The sequence below is a fragment of the Choristoneura fumiferana genome, chromosome 4 (genome assembly GCF_025370935.1).
Source record: "Choristoneura fumiferana chromosome 4, NRCan_CFum_1, whole genome shotgun sequence".
Taxonomy (NCBI): Eukaryota; Metazoa; Arthropoda; class Insecta; order Lepidoptera; family Tortricidae; genus Choristoneura; species Choristoneura fumiferana.
In genome coordinates, this window is record NC_133475.1 from 2,378,253 (window position 1) to 2,397,789 (window position 19,537).

The 19,537-nt window shown below is 36.2% G+C and overlaps 1 protein-coding gene across 3 annotated transcripts in view; it reads left to right on the forward strand.

The window, feature by feature from the left end:
- Positions 1–19,537, forward strand: part of LOC141427271 (centaurin-gamma-1A-like) — a 72,878-nt gene that overhangs the window by 40,012 nt on the left and 13,329 nt on the right. The window contains exons 1-4 of one of the 3 annotated variants that reach the window (XM_074086559.1): positions 13,270–13,325; positions 15,197–15,338; positions 15,649–15,783; positions 16,845–16,969. In XM_074086559.1, coding sequence (XP_073942660.1) covers positions 15,284–15,338; positions 15,649–15,783; positions 16,845–16,969 — 315 coding nt within the window. In that variant the 5' untranslated portion in view covers positions 13,270–13,325; positions 15,197–15,283. Of the gene's footprint in view, positions 1–13,269; positions 13,326–15,196; positions 15,339–15,648; positions 15,784–16,476; positions 16,738–16,844; positions 16,970–19,537 lie in introns of those variants that run through there. The other 2 variants (XM_074086557.1, XM_074086558.1) reach the window with 2 other exon arrangements.

Here is a 19,537-nt window from a genome sequence, read left to right on the forward strand (position 1 = left end):
ATTTTATATAAAAATAAAAATAAACAGTCTCGATATTAAAAATTAAAATCTCGACTCAAGCAAGTTCAATGGCACAAAAACGAAAACAAAGTATCGAGCTCTACTGAAAGCAGTTTATTCTTCACTATTAACCTATTTGTACTAAGGACAGCGTAAACTATCTCCCAAAGCAAGCAGGATCCTGAATGCCACGTCTTCAAACACCCTGAAAGGGTGACCCACTATTGTAGCGCGTTTCCGTTGCTCTACAACATCCGACATTGTGTGCAAGCAACTTTCTTAGATTTTGAGGAAACTGGGTTAAACTGTATAATTTTCGAGGAAAATGCATTGGAAATTATACAGTGACGAGCAAAGACAGAGTCGTTTTCCACACAATATTTTTCTACAAATGACCCTTTATTTTTGCTCATAACTTCAGTTTAAGGGTAAAGTCACATCTATCAGCATCGAATCTCGAATCGCATTTTGTAATACAAAAGCGCAATATTGTATGAAGATCCGCATCAATTCATCATCATTCATTGCGGACGCACTTCATACAATATTGCGTGACTTCACCCTAATTATAATCCGCCGAGTCTCGACTCATTTTACTAAGTAGACATTTTTGTCACTATATCAAAACACATCTCAACATCACTTTTCAATATTGATTCGCCGATATTTTTCTCAGTTTGTTTTGTTATTACGTATGCTTGGTAGTAGCGCGCTAAGCAGCCATTGTATCTCAAAAAAAAATTCACGTCCCACGTCATCAGATGATCAGATTCTGATCCGACATAATCGAACGCCGTGTGCTACTGGACACCTGCAGACCGAAGCTCTGCTATCGATTCGTACCATAAAGAGCACAGAACTTTAATAGCCCGTGTTGACGCCACTTTACGACCGTGTCGTTACGACTTTATAATCAACTAAACGGTTTTTGTGCGGGAGGCCCAAAATTTAAGGACATCAACATTCATCCATTTTTTCGTGCGTCAAAATGTTCTGTAGAATGAAATTAACAGGCAAGCGTGCTCTAAGTTTACTTTAGGCGTGCGTAATAGTGATCAAACGCAAAAAACACTGGCTTTAAAGTGAAGAAGCTATTTGAATGTATTTGGGAATGATTCTACATGAAAATGTTTTTTTTTTCTAAATTAAAATAAGGCTACTTAAAATCAAAACTTCTTACATTATATACTACAAAAATTACACAGCGGTCGCTCTGTATCTCCTCTGTATGATCGATTTTCATAACAGCATACAGTTGACAGTTTACAGCTGGTACTGCAAGAACAAAAATCAAAATTACCCTTTAAATAAATGAGTGTTGCCACTTGCCACATCATGCACTTTTAATCTCGTAAAATTCATGTCACTTTCTTCAGTGACAATTTTAGAATCTGCATGGCGAAATCGGTACGCTTGTCAATATAAATTGAATGAATCTACGGGTGAATGTGCCCTTGTGTAGGTAAGGACGAGATTGCACTCTACGCTGTTTACTGAGCCAACAATCAGGGTACTTGACTGTGGCGTAATTACACTATCAATTGAAAGGTTTCAAACACAAATTGTAAAGATAGTAAAGAGTTGGATTTCAGTTTATTGATTGTTCTGACTTTACTTATGTATGACTTGTAGACAGCAAACATTAAGTAGTCAAGCAGCCGTGATCGTAACTACTTGTAATATTTTACTCGAAAATAAGAAAGTGTAAGTAAAAGAAAAGGTTGAAAGTCAGGGTCACATGAAAACAATTTTTTTGTTCTTCATGTTGTAAATAAATTGTTTGCTCTTCATCTTATCGTACGTGCTTTCCTTTGCATTCCACTAAAACCAGCGTCAAATTGTTTTCTATGAATTTGAAACTTTATAATTACTCTTTACTTATAATTGAATTCAATGTCACTTTGAATTACGAGTAAGTAAGACATTGGGCCTTGGTCAAACTTAGTATCATTAATGGAAATTTTGATTGAACATTTTTATTGGCGCCCAACATGGGTCTAACGATCATTTTAGTCATTGAACTAAACCAAAATCATCCTTTTTGTACACTTCATAAACGCAATAATCACATTAATAGATGACCACTGAAACTAACCTACGATATCACCTGCCCATTTTGCTATCCCCTTAATGCAATTTACCAACCCAAACCACTTAACTTGGCAAATATAACCCTTTTAGCTGATTCCCATAAAGTGTTGCCAGCCCTAAAGCTAAGGCTACACCAGAGGTCACACTTCTTGTAATTATAGCTGCAGCTAAGCGTGCAATGTTGTCAGTTTCAAAGCGTTCGTTGCGTTCATTCGTTGGTAGCGATTGGCAGACACTAAATATGCGTTGTTTCTACTAGATAAACGTGATAACAAATACAATCGCTACTGCTGTGCCTGGGTGACAGCGTGATTAGCAAACTACAGAGTATTGTCAACCTTTGCGTGTTTAGCAGTAAGCAGTAACTGATGCCGCTGAGGAGTTAGTGACCACTCTGCACACTGCATTGCGTTCATTCTGCCCTCTTAAGCCAAAACCAAAAGGCAGTACTTATCTCAAAATAGTAGTTTATGCAACTGTTCGTAATAAGGGTCCTAAAACACGAGTGTGGTTTTATGAAACGAGGCGTAGCCGAGGCCAGTGCCGGTGCTTTAAGCTGTTACAGTTAAGTTGTTGAAACTGTTTTTATATTAGTATAATATATTTATGTTACCTACTTTTTTGTAATGACTCCTAATTGTATCCACAACAAAAGGTATCTTACTAAATTCAGGTCCCGTAGTTGCGCTTAATAAGCTATCGAAGCGCTAAGTTTGTTTTTTGGTATGGCCTCAACCTTAGTTACAGAAATAGACGTAACGGTCGTATTACCCATGACGTCATCACGTTAGGCCGGACTGACCCGCCACCCGAACTGTCCCATGTAATACTAAATATAGAAAACACAGGGTCGCCGCTTTAATGAATGGGTTTGATATTATACTTGGACAATTAGGATAATCCTACTAATGTGAAACTGGTGATCAAAAATGAATTTAACAAATATCCCAAAAACCGAGTGCCCTAAAAAAATTAAATACAAAAATGGAAAAACAAGTCTATTTGTGTAGAACTCTGTTAAATAATTTAAATTACTGGTAATTTTGGAATATTTATTATATACCCTATGTCACTCCGATAGTAAATATTAACGAATCTAATAATACATATCCGGTCCTCTATAGCGGAGCAAAGATATATATATAGACATACATACGTTTGAAAAACATAATATAACCCTCCTTCGGGAATTTGAACATGATTTTTCCCTTCTTCAGGAAGTCGGGTAAAAAGTAAAATGCACTGAACTGTAGGGTACACCACTCGCGAACAAAGTACTCGTAGTACATTCGTTATCTAGCTAGACCCATCTCCATTAGTTTACACTTAACCATGGATATGCGCGCATTCTTCGCAGCAAAAAATCAGAATCCTTTTAAAACTCGATCATTGCATTGTGTTTGTGCAATATGCAAATGCATTTACTAACTATTTCGCTCGACGAAAGCGCCGGGAACTAGTTGAACTGCTCGTTTAATTGCACTGGCAACACTGGGAGTTTTTCATCCGCGAACGCGCAGCAGCTTCAGCTTTCAGCTTTTGCATTCCTTCGGAAAATTAGTTTTGAAAATAACCTGTTGTTCGAAATGGATTTGCACTGCGCCTTTTTACCGAGACAAATGCAGTTTTTTATTATTTATTTATTAAAATAGGTTCCACCATAAACTTTGAAATTAAATTAAAATGTCGAAGGATTTCAACTTTGCTAAATTGGTTAGGTTATATTGTATGATAAAAATACACTTTATTTTCGCATATTATTGTGGTGAAATCCTATTCAGGTTCTGAAACGCTCTTAATACTTATCAAATAGAAGGTAGGTACTAGCACTGAACGATAAGCGCTTAAAAGCACGTAATGTATTTTATATTGTAGTTTGCGCATCCTACTCAGCGTTTATCCTAACAGTAGATGCATAATAAAATTACACTGGCAACACAAGGCACTATGGGGCTATTCGAGCGTCCTGCTGACATCCGCCTCCCGGTAATTGCTATGACGCTGTGACCTATTTCGAAAGTAGTCGAGCTTTTTAATCTGTGGTGCGTTTTTTTTGAGGTTATGTTTGTATTTTTTTTCTACGCTGTAATTATATAGGACTTAACGGAATAAATATCTGTACCATTTCGTTTTTTTGAGGTGTGCCATTTTTTTTTAAATCAAGCAACCGCGTTTTAGACAGAATAACAAGGTTTTCTTCAGATATAACTATTTTCCTCGGTCTTCCGCGATCGCTTTTCGCGCTTTTATTGATTTCGAACCTGTAACCTTCTTCACGTCATCTTTCCATCATATTTGTGGTCTTACGCTAGGCATTTTTTCCTCCCGAAAGCCGTGGAGACAAGACAGTCTTGGTCCAGGAGTTAATGCTTTCGAGCTATATGTCCTGCCACTTCAGACTTGCCACTACTTTACATTGTTCTCTGAGCTAGGTGTTAGTTTTACGATATCAGCATTAGAAGCGTCAGATACGAAAGCAATCAAATGTTTTCACCAGCATGTTTTGTTTTGTACAAAACAAGACAGTTCAACGAAGCGCAACGTAACGACTATGGCATTTGATCTCATTTAAATTTAACGCCTTCGGCTCATAAAGGCCAGCAGAGCTACTACGAAACTCGAAACTCGAAGTTCGTATCGTGTGGTCCTCTGACACTTATACAATTTTATACGAGAGCAAGAGGGATGGTACGATACGAACTTCGAGTTTCGAGTTTCGTAGTAGCCCTGCAGACGTCAAAACTTTTAACGTAAAAAAAGCATAACTCACGGTCCACCCACACTTCATAATTTGTCTCTCTTTTAAGTGGACGTCTGCAGAGTAAATGGCAGTCGCTTTTTAAAATTAAACGCCAGGGCACAAAGGGAAACGTAGAGCAACTCTAACTAATATAATTTATATTTGATGGAATTTCAAACATTATATATTTCCCGTCGGAGGTTGAAAGGGTGAAAAAAATTTTTTTTTCGAGATTTTATGAAACAGTAGATACTGCAAAACCGGGTAACTTTAGCTCTGAAAGGTAACTTTGGCCATTGAGACTAACTCCTTCCAGGTTTTATTATTGCATTGAAATTATGACACATTGCCTCATGGTTATACGACATACCTATAGTTTTTGATGACCTCCAATGTTTTATTGTTTTATTAGACCCATCTACATTACATTACATACGGTACATTATATTTTAAGTTCACGATTCGGTGTTGTAGAAAAGAACTTCTAGGATACGATGCAATAGGTCCACACGTCAATGTTCATTGCATTTATTGTAGGAATTTAATTACCTATATTTCATGAAATTCAATTCCTTGTTTGTATGGCACTGGAGCAGTTCATCAACCTCATAAATAATCCGCGTCGGAAAAATACTCCTCAGCTACAAATCAATGGTAACTGACATTAAAGTCAGTGAAAATATTTCATTAAAATCACAACAAATGCCTATTAAAACTAAATTACGACATGGCGTATAATTCAATAATTTCGTCAGTGTATCTGTACAATTGTATATGTAAGTATATATGCGGGTATTAAAGTCAAACAGAAACAAAGCCAGTCGGCTGCGTACAATAGTGTTGACAGCTAATTTGTACGATGGGCTATGAAATATAAATGAACGCTGTCGGTCCTTCGAAGGGGCTTGAAAAGGAAAATTTAATGCATAGTTGATGGTTCTTGAATGTAGCTTTACTTATGTTTTGAATTTAATTTCAGGAACTACGGCATTACCTATTCACCACTGGTTTACGTTTTGGCATAAAAAAACCTAAAAATATGTTAAGTTTCATTTGTTAGGCAAATTGGTGTTAAAAACCCAAGCGGCATATCAGTTCGATTTATTCTATCTGTCACTAATTTATTTCTTATTCTTTTTATTTACACAGGAATTAACCAAATAGCCAACCCTTGGTAAAACAAGCTTTGTTTTTATCTCACCTATAATTAAATAAAGAATCCTGCGACATAGCAGACTGTGCTTAGCCGTCAGCAAAAAATTAGAGCAGGAAATCTACGATCAAAGAGCCCTTCCACTAATTAAGAGACAGGAAAGACTGCCAATTTGAACGTGTCTACTTTTTACTCTACTTCCGTTTTTTAATTCAATTTATTGATTACGTGCCAACAACCCCTGAGAAAACTTTTTAATGTAGTTTATTAGGCGTCATTACAAAAGAAACAAGGGTATTCAAATAAACTGGTATCATTTGAAAAAAGTCAGTGTAGTAAACATCCTTATTGGATCACGCAAGAACACTTATAAATTCCGCATCATTCATTCATTCGTTCAAAATCAAGTCTCCCATCATAACAAGGCGACAACACTGGAAGGGTAAAGGCGCCAAGCTAGGGCCAGTAAAATCGCGTGTGGCGCCGACTCGACTGTGAAGGCCTCAAATTATTACCCTGAGTATTACACGGCACGGCTAATACCTTAAGTGTATATTTTTTATTGCAACAAGGCCGTGGAAATGCGACAGTAAAGTCACAGCTAACGGTATAAAGAGCACTAATGTACGTAAATTATTTTTAATATAGACAACAAAACAAACAAAAATAGAGTAGGTAAATATTAAAAAAAGTATTAATATTAAAACCAGAAAATAGCAAGATTTTATAAATAAAGCTTATAAAAGCGAGATATAAAACCACAACGGCGGGGAGAGCTTTCAAAATGTTTTGCCACATTTTGCGCAATTTATATTAAAACTTGAGACCGCTGTTGGCTTAAGTTTTATCTAGCATGAAATAAGAAGTGGTTGTACAGCATACAATTTTAAACACATTGCTTTTATTACTAAATATTGTTTTTATATCTATCGTACGCCTGTAGCTCTGGTACCCCAAATATAGACATATTTTTAAAATTTGCATTAAATGTTTGTTTCAATAATATCTGGTTACATTCTCGTTGAATTTATTCATATATTCTGACCGGAAGGTGAATGTTACAGGCACCTGTGCAAATCGTAAATAACTTTTATGTATTAATATATACATATTGCATAACCTGGAGAAAATAGTTGGGTAACAGCGACCTTAGAACAAGGAAGTGACGAAAGCCTTATGACAATTAAAACTGATTTGAATGAACAAAACCATCAATTTCTAAAATTATAATTAGAATACGAGTTCCAGTTGATTAGTTACGTTGATAAGTATTTTAAAGTCATATGATTAATTTTACACTGCAAAAAGTTTATTCAGGATTATATTGGCAACCATTTACTTTTAAAATGAAGCTACACCATACCTTTCCATTTTTTGGGAAAATACTTAATTTATACGCGTTCAAATTCAATGTCAATCCGATGAGATTGAAAATAATTTTCGTTGATGTGTAATTGTCGATTTTCTCAGATCAGCTTTAATCGATTATTTTTGAACCATATAGTCGCACGAACTTTAAATCCCGTTATAACATTGAAAGTCCGTTGACCCTAAGGTCATAGAGCACCGAGGAAAATCTTCAACGTAAAAAGTGACCCGAGTTTATCTAAAGAGTTTCATGATCTGAATTTAAAATTGGCACCAAAAACTTTGGAACCGTATTTACTCTCAGGAACCGTACGACCTGTGACAGCAAAGTCGTACAAAGTTATTTGTGCAGCTAACAGTGTTGCGTTTGTCGCACAGCACAAAGTAAGAATGGTATGGCGATTTTAGTTCTTACTTTCGTCACTCGTTCAGATAACTATGTTATTTTCTCTACCTGGCAATATGATTAAATTGAAACGCTAAACTTCCGTATAGTTGACAAAATACTTCATGATGATGATTTGCAAAGATATTCTTACTCCGAGGGAGTGGTATTTTAAGATATTTGAATGTTATGATATTAAAGGCGTGCCTATTTCTTATTCAATAGTCTGCAAACGGTTGTTCAAATAATGACGGCATATGTTTAAGATTAGCGCACAAATTGCGTTTTATTTACCTGAACTAAATTTTCAGTTGTTCTACTTCAGCCAACATGCAAATTAGCAAAACGTAGACATGTGATACTGACACCAGTGTTCCTTATAAATACAAATTGCCAAAATTTATCAAATTACCATAAATTCGATTAACTTTTATCAATGTTTGTTTATGAGAAATCGTAGGCAATATATATATTATGTATAAAACGTTATCTAATTTATTTACTCGATTTCATCGTTACGTTTGGTGTTATTTATAACTCGGAAAGTCACGGGTAACTGGGTAAATTATGTTCCTGAAACTTTGATGCAAAGGGAACGATGGCGTGCAGGAGGAAAATTTTCGTACGCGTCTCTTGATCTCCCTAACAATTTGGAGAAACGTGAAATAAATATACATTTTTCTCATACATTTTTAGAAAAATACAATTTACAGCAATGACTTGCTCACATTAAAATTTAACGACGGTCATATGTTTTTCTTTGGTGTAGGTACATATTTTGAGCTTAGTTGTTTTAGGAGCAAAGAAAATATAGAAACGAGACGGTTAACGTTTCTAAGCTTGTTCTTATGATTTATGTATGATATGATAATATTCGCTAGAACAAGTTTAACTGTCATCGTACAAATACGTATATCATACATAGTTTAACAAGAATTTATACGCTTCAGTCTCGACTGAGTTAGGACTTGTCGAGAAAGATACCTACTTTGTATAAAAGCCGACAGATCCCTTTTGCGGGTTCGTATTTTATTTAGAGGTGTCAGAGGTATGCTTAGCATGATTTGGGGAACAAGGACGACAGGTCTGTATCCCTTCAGTAATTTATGAAGATTATGATAATTAATTAAAGTATGTTTGTACCTGCTAATACATTATAGTCCTGGCCCCTATTTAACAAAAGTTACAAGTGCTATAATTCTATATAATTGTCACTTTTTTGTATGAGAAACTTAGAAATTATGTCAAATTGTACCACTTGCAACTTTTCTGGTACAAGGGCCAGACGTAAGACGACAAAATCTTCCATCCCACAAGCCCACAATATGTTGAAAATTCCTAATAAATTTCATCATAATAAATTATATTTGTCGGGTATATCCTTACCCCTTAGGTATTTAACGACCCAATAAGCCAAAAGGGCATTTTTGATCATATTTTCGCGTTATTGCGCCTTCTTAGCATGAAAACGTCCCTTCGCTCCGGCAGGATCGGCTCCCTAAGGACGTGTTTCGCTGGCTACCGGTCCTTTCAGCCATGCCCTACATATTCCCCATTTTGCACGTCTAATAGGACCTTTACTGAAATGAGCATTTGTTTTGATATAGGAATAAAAAAAATCCTTGTACAAGATGTCACCATAAAATCGTTTTTTTTAATAGAAGTCACGTTACGAGATCGTTTACCCGTTATGACAAAGATATCATTAATTTGAGCGCCCGTTCCTTTTTTTACCCGTCTTCAAAAAAAGGAAGAGGTTTTAATATGTTCCATTCTTATTTACAGTTCAAATGTAAAAAAAATCAATGTAAATTTCAATCTATTTTAATGTAAAGAAGTAAATTAATGTAGCTAAGAAAAAAAAACTATTGCGGGATTTCTATTCTCTTTGTCTTCGGATTCCCCGGGTACAGGTTTTACATCACTATTTTTCTCATAACTGCATTTGACATTTTCTTGATTATAATCAAAGCAGGATACCTACTTCACTTTCTGACGATGTTTCTTGAAGTTTGTTAGCCTGCGGCAACTCTGAGACATCCAGTATTCACTTGAGTATTTCAAAGAGCGCTTTGAAATAAATTAACCCGTAATATTAGCACAGAAATTATTTTATCCGGTTTAATTCAACATACCCATACTGCTATGAAATTAAGGGCGAGATTCGGTTGTAATTTATTAACCGCATATTTGCTTCTGTTTTCACCGTAACAGTGGGTCGACGATCTAATTTAGAGGGGGGTTTAATTGGGTCGTAATTTTGTTGTAAGTTTTGTTTGTTACGGATCCTGCGGCGTTTATTACAGCTTAAATAGGATGTCGTTTTGTCAATTCACGCATACTTAAGCCTAATTTTCAACACCAGCCACTCGCGCCGCCGACGCACTGATGCGTGGTACCATTTTTATCAAGACTTTATTCGACAACTTGTAACCGTAATTTTTTCACACGGAACTGTTTCGTGTACACGCATTTACTTTCAATAACAACACGGTTTTGTTTAACCAAATAGAAAAAAATACATAATAATGTCAGTCACGTTCTCGGTCCTTTTGAATAAGATAAAAGCAGTTGTCTTATTCGGCTCGGTCTTCTGTGACATTCGACTCACACTCAAAGCCTCTATGTTAAATGAGGTTCACAGGATTATGACCCTTATGTTGCATGCTTTATTGATGAAATGAATTGAAATTGGTTTCAAGCGTGGAATACATTAGTGCTGAATGAATAGACGGTGTCAGTAGCCTCGTTAAGGAGTGCTCTAAGGTCGTCTGTGGGTATTTAACGTGGTTTGAAATCTCCACTCAAAGTGTTGCTATCATCATGACAATAATTAATGGTTTTCTTAAACAATTTATTGTTTAACCCCAAGGGTTACACTAACAAGGGAAGTTACCTGACCGCAACGGGAAACCTTTGTCCGGCCAAAGTATCATATCCTAACAATGTGGAGGTGAGAGGAAAGTACAGGCCCGTTCCGATATCGAGTTACGTTACGGCATTATTCTCTCTCCTATTCATCGAAAAAAAGACTAAAACTAACTTCGTATAAGCATGTAGTAGATGGGTTCGACTTTTGTTCGCTTTGTAAGGGCATGGAAACAAGTTTCCTGGCAGCTCTACTATACAAACCTATACTATAGCGACCCGAGACAAAAGGCGTAAATGAAGTGCAAAGATATGCAGTATCGTAGTGCAGAATTGATGAGTTTATTTTTGCACTGTTTTTTAGATATACATATTTAGAAATTGAACGTTGTTGGTTTATGCTACAGGAAATGTTATCAAATCATTTGCGGATATGAAAATGCTATTTGGTACAATGACCTGAAAAGATTATTAGTGCATCAACGGAACAAGGACGAGATAAATATAATAATAATAAATATACTTGTAATTTTCATTTTATAATGGGACTTGATTAGACCATTTAAAAAACAGTCTTTGTTAAGGTTCTATCGAAAACAAGTAGTACCTAAGCAAATTTATTTATTGAAAGTAAAAATAAATTATGTAATAGAAAACAGTAAAGTAAAAATGTAATAAAATAGAAAAAAAAACTTATTCAGTGCTGGATGCTATCGGAAACTTACGGTCTCATACGTATGATGGATTTGCCCAGCTTCTTCACTAACTGTATGTAGATAGGTATTTTACCAAATTGTGAAAGTAAAGCCAAAGTAGGTGCGAATACGTAGTTAACGTATGAATATTGATGGTGCAAATATATTTAAGTTCACACCCAAATCTTATTTTCGTATTTATTCTCAACATCGAAATTTTACCTAGACTTCCATGTAAATTAAATATTGATTTTAAAGCTTTTATTTTTATCCACAGTTGTATCACTTGTATCTACTTATCTGTATTATTCGAGATATATGCTTTTATTATTTTTTTCTTTTCTTTTTTTAATTGTATGGGCCAAGTTGCCCGAAATAAATGAATTTATTATTATTATCAATACCAGAGATTCTGTTGATGTTTTTACGAATTCCTCAATAAAATTTCAGATTTGATTGAATTTATTAGGTATTTTTATGTCAGTTTGGTGCCTTAGTTTCGTAAGATATATATACTTAGCTGTCTTTGTTTTTACACACCATTCACGTACCTATGTTGCCGCTTTTGTTTTTAAAAACCCTCTTGTTTTTGACTTTCAGTTTTTAACTTCAAGCTTTGTATTGTTAAAACAATGAAATACACGATCACGCACGACTCAAACCATTCGATTACTTCCTAGTAATTTGCTATTTTGCTTCCTCGCCGTGTCCGGTGTCGACCACATATGAAAGTAAGTACGTGAATGTCTTCAATTTCAACGCCATTTTTAAATACATAGTAATTTTGAATAAAACTTTTGTCCTATATCGAAATTGATAGGAATGAGCCATTTTGACAGTATTGATTAATTTACATCATTGCTAAGCTGCCATGGATATTATTTCTAATTTACTGCTTATAAATAAACATGTGAATCTTGAAATTAATATTTTTTTTATTTAAACTCCCAATTAGCGGTACCGCGAACAAGGCAGTAAACGTTACGATTGTCGATTGGTGCGTAAAAAAAATGTGCCTCCGTACCACTACCGTGAGTTTACAGTGACCGTACTCGATAGCGACGGCGTAAATTATTTGTATGGAGAATTGTACAGCGCTACTACAAATAATTTACGCCGTCGCTATCGAGTACGGTCACTGTAAACTCATGGCAGTGGTACCGGTTTTGTATTTTCACGTTCAAATTTGATCGTTCGACCTTGTCGAACGTCTATCAGCCCAAGGTCTGAGAAAGCTTGTAATTCTTCACAGATCGTTACCCCGACCCCCGCTTGTTACTAACAGATTTCGATTACGAGTTATTGAATCACATTGAGGTGTCAAGGGATACAGCGGCCTCGAGGGACTAGTCTAGAGGCTAGACTTTGCCCTGGCATTATTATTGATTAAAAACAAACACATAATACTGATCAATACGTTACTATAGCCGTGGTTCACGATGTTTCAAAACAATGATTGCGAACCAGAGTTGTAACCAGCGATGTTTGTAAATTTTAACCACAACACTGATCAAGAAATACATAAGAGCAGACCTATTGTCTAGCTGAACATAATAAAAATACATAATAAAATAATGAATCAGAGACAAGGTCGATTGCTCAACATCAGGTACTTAGAATACTTACTAAGCGTTATTGATGACAAAATCCCTTTTAATCGACACGTCGACCTGATTCCACTTATCTTGGTGTATTAACACGCATGTTATCCCCATGTCAATTTATATGTGCTAGATATTGCATGGAAATGCATTTAGCTTTTTGTCCTTTGTCTCTTTTGTTGAATGTGTTTTGGGGGTTGAGAGAGGGTGATGGGTATAGTGGAGGTTTGCCGCCTAAGCTGAAAGCCGCCCGCCCGCCCAGTCGCCTGTGGTGCGCTGGTCCGATAGCAGTGATTTCACTTGTTACGGTTGACATTTTAATAGAAAACGATAAAAATAGACAATATTCGATATCAGTTTGTCGCACCTATTGTTCAGCGGCCATTGGAGTGCATCTTGTTTAATTGAAAAAACTCATGGATCGGTAAGAGTTATTGCTTAAAAATCCAATATTTTCATCAATGTTGTTCCTTTTTGACAATTGCGTTTTTTATGTAATTAGTTATTAAGGTACTAAAGTTTATTTGCGTAACTTTATTTCCAGAACAATACAGGTCCAACTAAAAAAAGGTACAATAAAATTAAATAAACTAAAACTATAATAAATCTAAAAATGGACTCTGCGGCATGGTACCAAAGATGCTGGCAGCATTTCCCCGCTGGATCGCGCCAGACTGATGCGTTGAGCGAGGAAACTGCCAGCTCTTCGGTCTCCTGTGGTATCTCTGAGTATCTTTGATAGATCTTTGAAGAGACTCAGAGCGCCAGGGCCCCACGGACCAAGGGTCTCGACGCCAAAAGGTACAAAATCATATTCGGCACCGAGACCACTATATTTTCCGAAGATTGATAGATTCCTCTCGTTATTAAGTAAAATTTGATATTCCATATACCTTTGTATATTTTGAATTATGACTTAGAACTTAAAATATATACGGTTAAAAATTTTGTAAAAACTGTACGTCGTACAATGTGAATGAAGACCACGATTTAACATTTGGGAATCCCCATGGGAATTAATTTAAATACCGGAATTTCAATTCGGTTTCCAGATCTAATTGTTTACGTGCGAAGCTGCGGGAAAAGGCTAGTTACGTTATAAATTGGCCTCGATTCGAAAGAAGACTGATAGAGTCCTCTCATTATTCTAATTTCGTTATCGTGGAAGGCTTTCAGGGGTTTCACAGCAATGATAACGATGTTTCAGTGATGTGTCAAATTGCAAATGACACATTCTATCCATACATTTCTTTTAACCTTTGCTTCGAATATTATAGTAAATTCTACTTATTTCATTTGAACCTTTGAATTTTTTGATTTAATTTATTGGGCATTCAAAATTCAGTGCAGGTTCGTAAAGATTTTTCAAATATTTGTTGAAAAAAAGCTAAACAAAGAGCTGACATGCCATATATGTTCTTGCATGTCGTCATCATCACGCACCTCTCGTATGTCGGATGACGCGTCTCCTACCGTCAATTGTTCTTCAGAGGAAAGGGGTGACACCCTCCTACGCATTCTTCATTCAAGTGGAAGCTGAGCTGCCCATACACTTTTCATTGTCTACCGCACATGATTTTTCTTTTTAATACAACGCATACATCGGGAAAATCTACTATGCTTTACGTCGTCCATGTAGACGATGTTTCTTTTAGCTATTAAACGTAGTTGATTGTTATGTCGTAGCAACATTCGTCGTCGTCGATAGAGTTTTTTTTAATCTGTTTATCAACACACAACTTTACTATTGATTGAAATTGAATAAATTACCTCGCTATCTTGCGCAACCGTTACTAGGTAACGTTTCAAATTTTTGCTATGGTCGTCTTTTAGCTTCAATAAAGTAAAGCTCTATTATTACACAGGTAGTTATAAGGTCAATTGGTTGACATGACACTGAGCGCTGCAATGAAATACATAGCATCTTTAGTACATAGATCGAGTAAAAACTACATAGGGTAGGTACTTAACCCTTCCTTAATCCCCCACGTCTACACAAATTACCCCACGTAATTATACCATACCACCGACTAGGGGTGTTTTTTTCCATTGGAATAGTTTTGCAATACTGGGGTTACATGTTGGGGGTTTTCGGTTTTACGTAATGCGGTAGTTATTTGCAGTTGTGTGGCGATGACTTGATAATCATGGATTTAAAAATGTTAACCATTGAGGAATTTTTAGTTACTGCACTGCTTTCACGTATTTTTTCAGGTGGAATATACTTCGTTCTCTTTACTTGCTTACTATACTCGTTTGTACTTAAGTGCTAATGTTTATATTTCATTGTTACAGTTCACAGCCTGGGTGGACGCCGTGATCTTTGTGTTTAGTCTCGACAACGAGGTTAGCTACAACACCGTCGCGAATTACTTCAACAAAATGTCCCACTACCGGAATTCAGCTGAGATTCCTATCATTCTTGTTGGAACACAAGGTAAATTAATTTCTACCTTCTACACTACATCTTAATTTATGTTGTAACATATAAGTATCACTGATGAAGTTTGATATACTTAAAGAAATTTCATAATGTAACATTATTTTTTATGACTCATTTTAGTAGGTACTTACATATATTATTATTTTTGAAATACGATATTGATAAGTTCCAAGTAAAAAGCTTTTATCGGCACACGATCGCAATTTCCAGAATAATTAACAAAAAATACTAAAACAAAGAAGTTACTCATGCGTTTCCGATAGATTTCCTGTCCATTTACAAAATTGATTGCTTACTCTTTCAGATGCCATAAGTGAAAGTAGTCCACGCGTCGTGGATGACAACCGTGCTCGCAAGCTGTCAAACGAATTACGAAGATGCTCATACTACGAGACTTGCGCTACGTATGGATTGAACGTTGAACGAGTATTCCAAGATGGTAAGAACACGTTTTTTATATTTTATTTGTGACGTCACAACTTCATGTCAATCGCTCGATAACAATAGCCGTCGGAATGCTGTTACTGTTTATTTACATGTAACGTTGATGTAAATCAGTTCACAAAATCGTTTTTATTTGCATTTTAGTGTTGTTTGTCGTCGGAGCTTTATTAGGATGTTCCCATTTGATAACTCGGTAGCTTCCGCACGCAAACTTTGTACAAGCATACTAATAAAATATCATTTAATAATATTGTACCTAAATCTGTTTAAGTAAATATATACCTCGTTGAGTTTTTTGCCGGATTCTTCTCAACAGAAGTTTTTCCGGACCGGTGGTAGTTTTTTTTTGACATCCACAAGTGTTTGTTATAGCCTAAATTGAATAAAGATATATTGACTTTGACTGAAAACATCCTTAATACTTATTACTATTAGTAAAATGTTATATCTAAACGACCTTTACCACAGCCTTTACTTTGATGCGGCACGATGTAAATTAAACTTGGTAAAATTTACACCTTTTAAATAACTATAAAAAGTGACTGACCGTTGAATTACATAATATTCGATATTGAAGATTTTTTGCGAGGAATGGCCTAGCATTGCGTGATGGATGAGTGTATGCGAGGCAGCGGGATCTAGTTTTGGTGCGGGGGGATTTCTACGGCGCGCAGTGGTAACACCGGCCTCCCGCCGAGCGGTCGTTCGTTCGTTTTCGTTCATTCGTCGCAAGTTGTTTACATTTTTGACAGTACGCTTTGTCTTGACTTCGCGTCGGCCGCTACCGCTTAAATTTGTTATTTAAATCAAATTCTGAATGGAACGATGGATAAAACGCTCATTTTCAAATCGAACATGTCGCCGATAGCGAGCCTGAGACGCCGGAGCTCGTGTTATAACATACAGCGCGCCGAAGAACGCGATCGTAGGAAATCAGCCAAATTCGAATGTGTGTTGAATTTCGAATAAATTATGACGTTCTCGATGGAATTTGCTGTGATTTCTCTAGTTTGTGATGTGAGGAAGTGGTTTAAAAGTGTTTGTTTTTGGTTTTAGCGTGTCAAAAGATCGTTGGGTCGCGGTTGTCGGCGTCGCAGCAGTGCTTGACGGGGTCCCGGCCTGTGACGCCTCAGCCTCTGGCGAACTCTCCGAGCCATAATCATTCCACATTCCTTTATAAGGTGAGTTTAATTTAAACACTAGCATAATCTGGTTTGTGAGAATAATTATGTTTTAATGAGCCTAACACCTAGTGACCCGAGTCTAGCAAATCTTTATTCTATTTTTGAAACATAATATCCGTGTATAGCGATTATTTAGGCCTATGGCTGTGTTTGTAAACAAGTTTAAAAAATCCTTAACATTCCTCTTTGAAAAACCTCTGGTCTGGACCGTAACTTTTTAAACCAATATACTTATCATAGGTAATTTTTATTGATTCTATAAATGGTCCATGTGATTGAACCTCTAGTCTTGGTAATGGTTTGGTTAGTTTATTTATAAATGAAAGTGGTGAAATTGAATACAGGTGTCCAATGTCAGGCCAACTTCATTACTTAAACATTTAAAACTAAGCTTGAAATGTACATTTTATTTAATTATTCAGAATCCAGTTCATAACTTGATTCAATTTAATTGGGAGAAAAATAATTTCTCTGTATAATATATTAATATATTTGCTTCGAGAGCTTTTAATGGCATTTTGTATAATAAATTAAAACATTTATAAATTTATAGATTTTCATCAGATCTGTTAATTAAATCATGACAAGCTAGTTAGCACCCACATTTTGCAAATTGCATGCTTAAGCCAATCTTCCAGTTGTGGTGGCCTAGTGGTTTGACCTATGGCCTCTCAAGCAGAGGTTTGTGGGTTCAAACCCGGTCTCACATCTCTGTTTTTTAGTTAGCTCCGGAGCTTGAGAGTGTGCAGCCAGGTTTTTTAACCCCCGACGCAAAAAGAGGGGTGTTATAAGTTTGACCGCTATTTGTGTCTGTCTGTCTGTCTGTGGCACCGTAGCTCTTAAATGTGTGGATTGATTTGAATGCGTTTTTTTTTAAATTGAAAGCAGATTTTCTAGCGATGGTTCTTAGACATGTTTTATCAAAATCGTGTCAGCCGTTTTTGAGATATGAAGTGACAAAGTCGGGAGTTTTCCAACTTTTTGAAAGCTAGTGAAAATCTGGCAATTTCTAAACCATCCCTTCCCAGTTGTCTATTATGGACTTTTTCTGACTGCATGACTCCATCCCCTCCATAAAGCACCTCATCTAAAGTTTAAAAACTAACCCCCTGTTACAGCATCCATTGATTAAATTTATGTGACGGATAAATGTGATGCTGTCTAGCTGTTTGTTTTGTTCAAATAGACTGAGAAGGCATCACATTTATCCGTCAAATAACATTAATTAATGGGTGGTGCATGCAGCAGCCCCTAAAACTAGTAAACAAAAGTAAAAACATACTGACTCAATCCAAAATCAAATACTATCTCACATAGGTCCAGTGGATACCAACAAGACGGAATTTCTAGAAATGATAACCAAATTTTTAGGTGTAAATTCCAAAAAAAGAGGTGATCTAGAACTAAGTGTTCAGTCAACAGTCTTTCTAAGAAAACTAAATTACTATCTTATCACAATCCAATTGGTAATCTCTCGCCGTTACATCCAACAGATAAGTTGTTAAGAATTGGGTTTGTTATGGAATCGTTATCAAGATTATCCTGGGAAACGGACTTTCCCATGATAAGTTCTAAAGTGATTATGATTAGAAATACTGATTCTCACACTCATTATCTTGTTTTGATTTCAATTTGTGTAAAGTGATGTATATAGTTAATTGTATTAAGTATGTAATTTAATTAAATTGTAAAAAAACGGAAATCGCCTACAGTCTTTGAGTATTTCAACCACCTTACTTTGGTGGTGTTATAAAGCTGTCACTTCTCGCCATCTGTCAGTCTGTATGTATGTACACTTAGATCTTTTAAACTAGGTTATGATATCCAGGGCTGTAGGGATCTGGTATAGAACCATCCAAACAAGTCCCTTGTGGACACCTTGGTTTGACTTTGCCAACCTTACAAGAAGTGTTAGTATCTGCTTTCAGGGTATGTTCCGAACACATCCCAACAAACAAATTCTTACACACAATGAGAGTTAAACCGGGTGGTTACCTCTGTGTGAGATTTGCCAGAAGGTAGAAGACTTGTCCCGTTTGTTGTTGGAATGCTCGGAACTCAGACTTGAGGAGAAGAGTTCTTGGGGGTTTGGGCCCCATGCCCACTGGCCAGGTCAATTGTTGGCTCTCAGAGCCAGCATCTCACGAAGCCATTTGCATATACCACTTTTTTAATACCAATGTCCCTTGCATAGGGAAAATGAGCGAGCACCCATGAGGCTGACATTATCAGCTGGAGTGTTCAGTCTCAACAAAACAGGAAAAAAAAAATTTGGTGATGAATGTGAATGCCGTTTTCATCTAGTTCGTCGTCGTTCGTCGTTTTCGTTAGATAGAGTTATTTAAGAGGAAAAAAAGACCTCAGATTCCCTCCTCCCTCCCTTTGATTGAAGGGCAAGGAAGCCTTAGTTTTAAGTAAATGCATACATCGAAAACTCAAATCCTTCAGCTTAGAATTGTAAACAAAAGGGTGAGGGTTGGTCAAGGAAGACGCTAATGGGGATCAACAAAAGAGACTGACCCCAAATACTCCCCGGAGCCTAATGGGAGAATGCGGGCTCCTCCT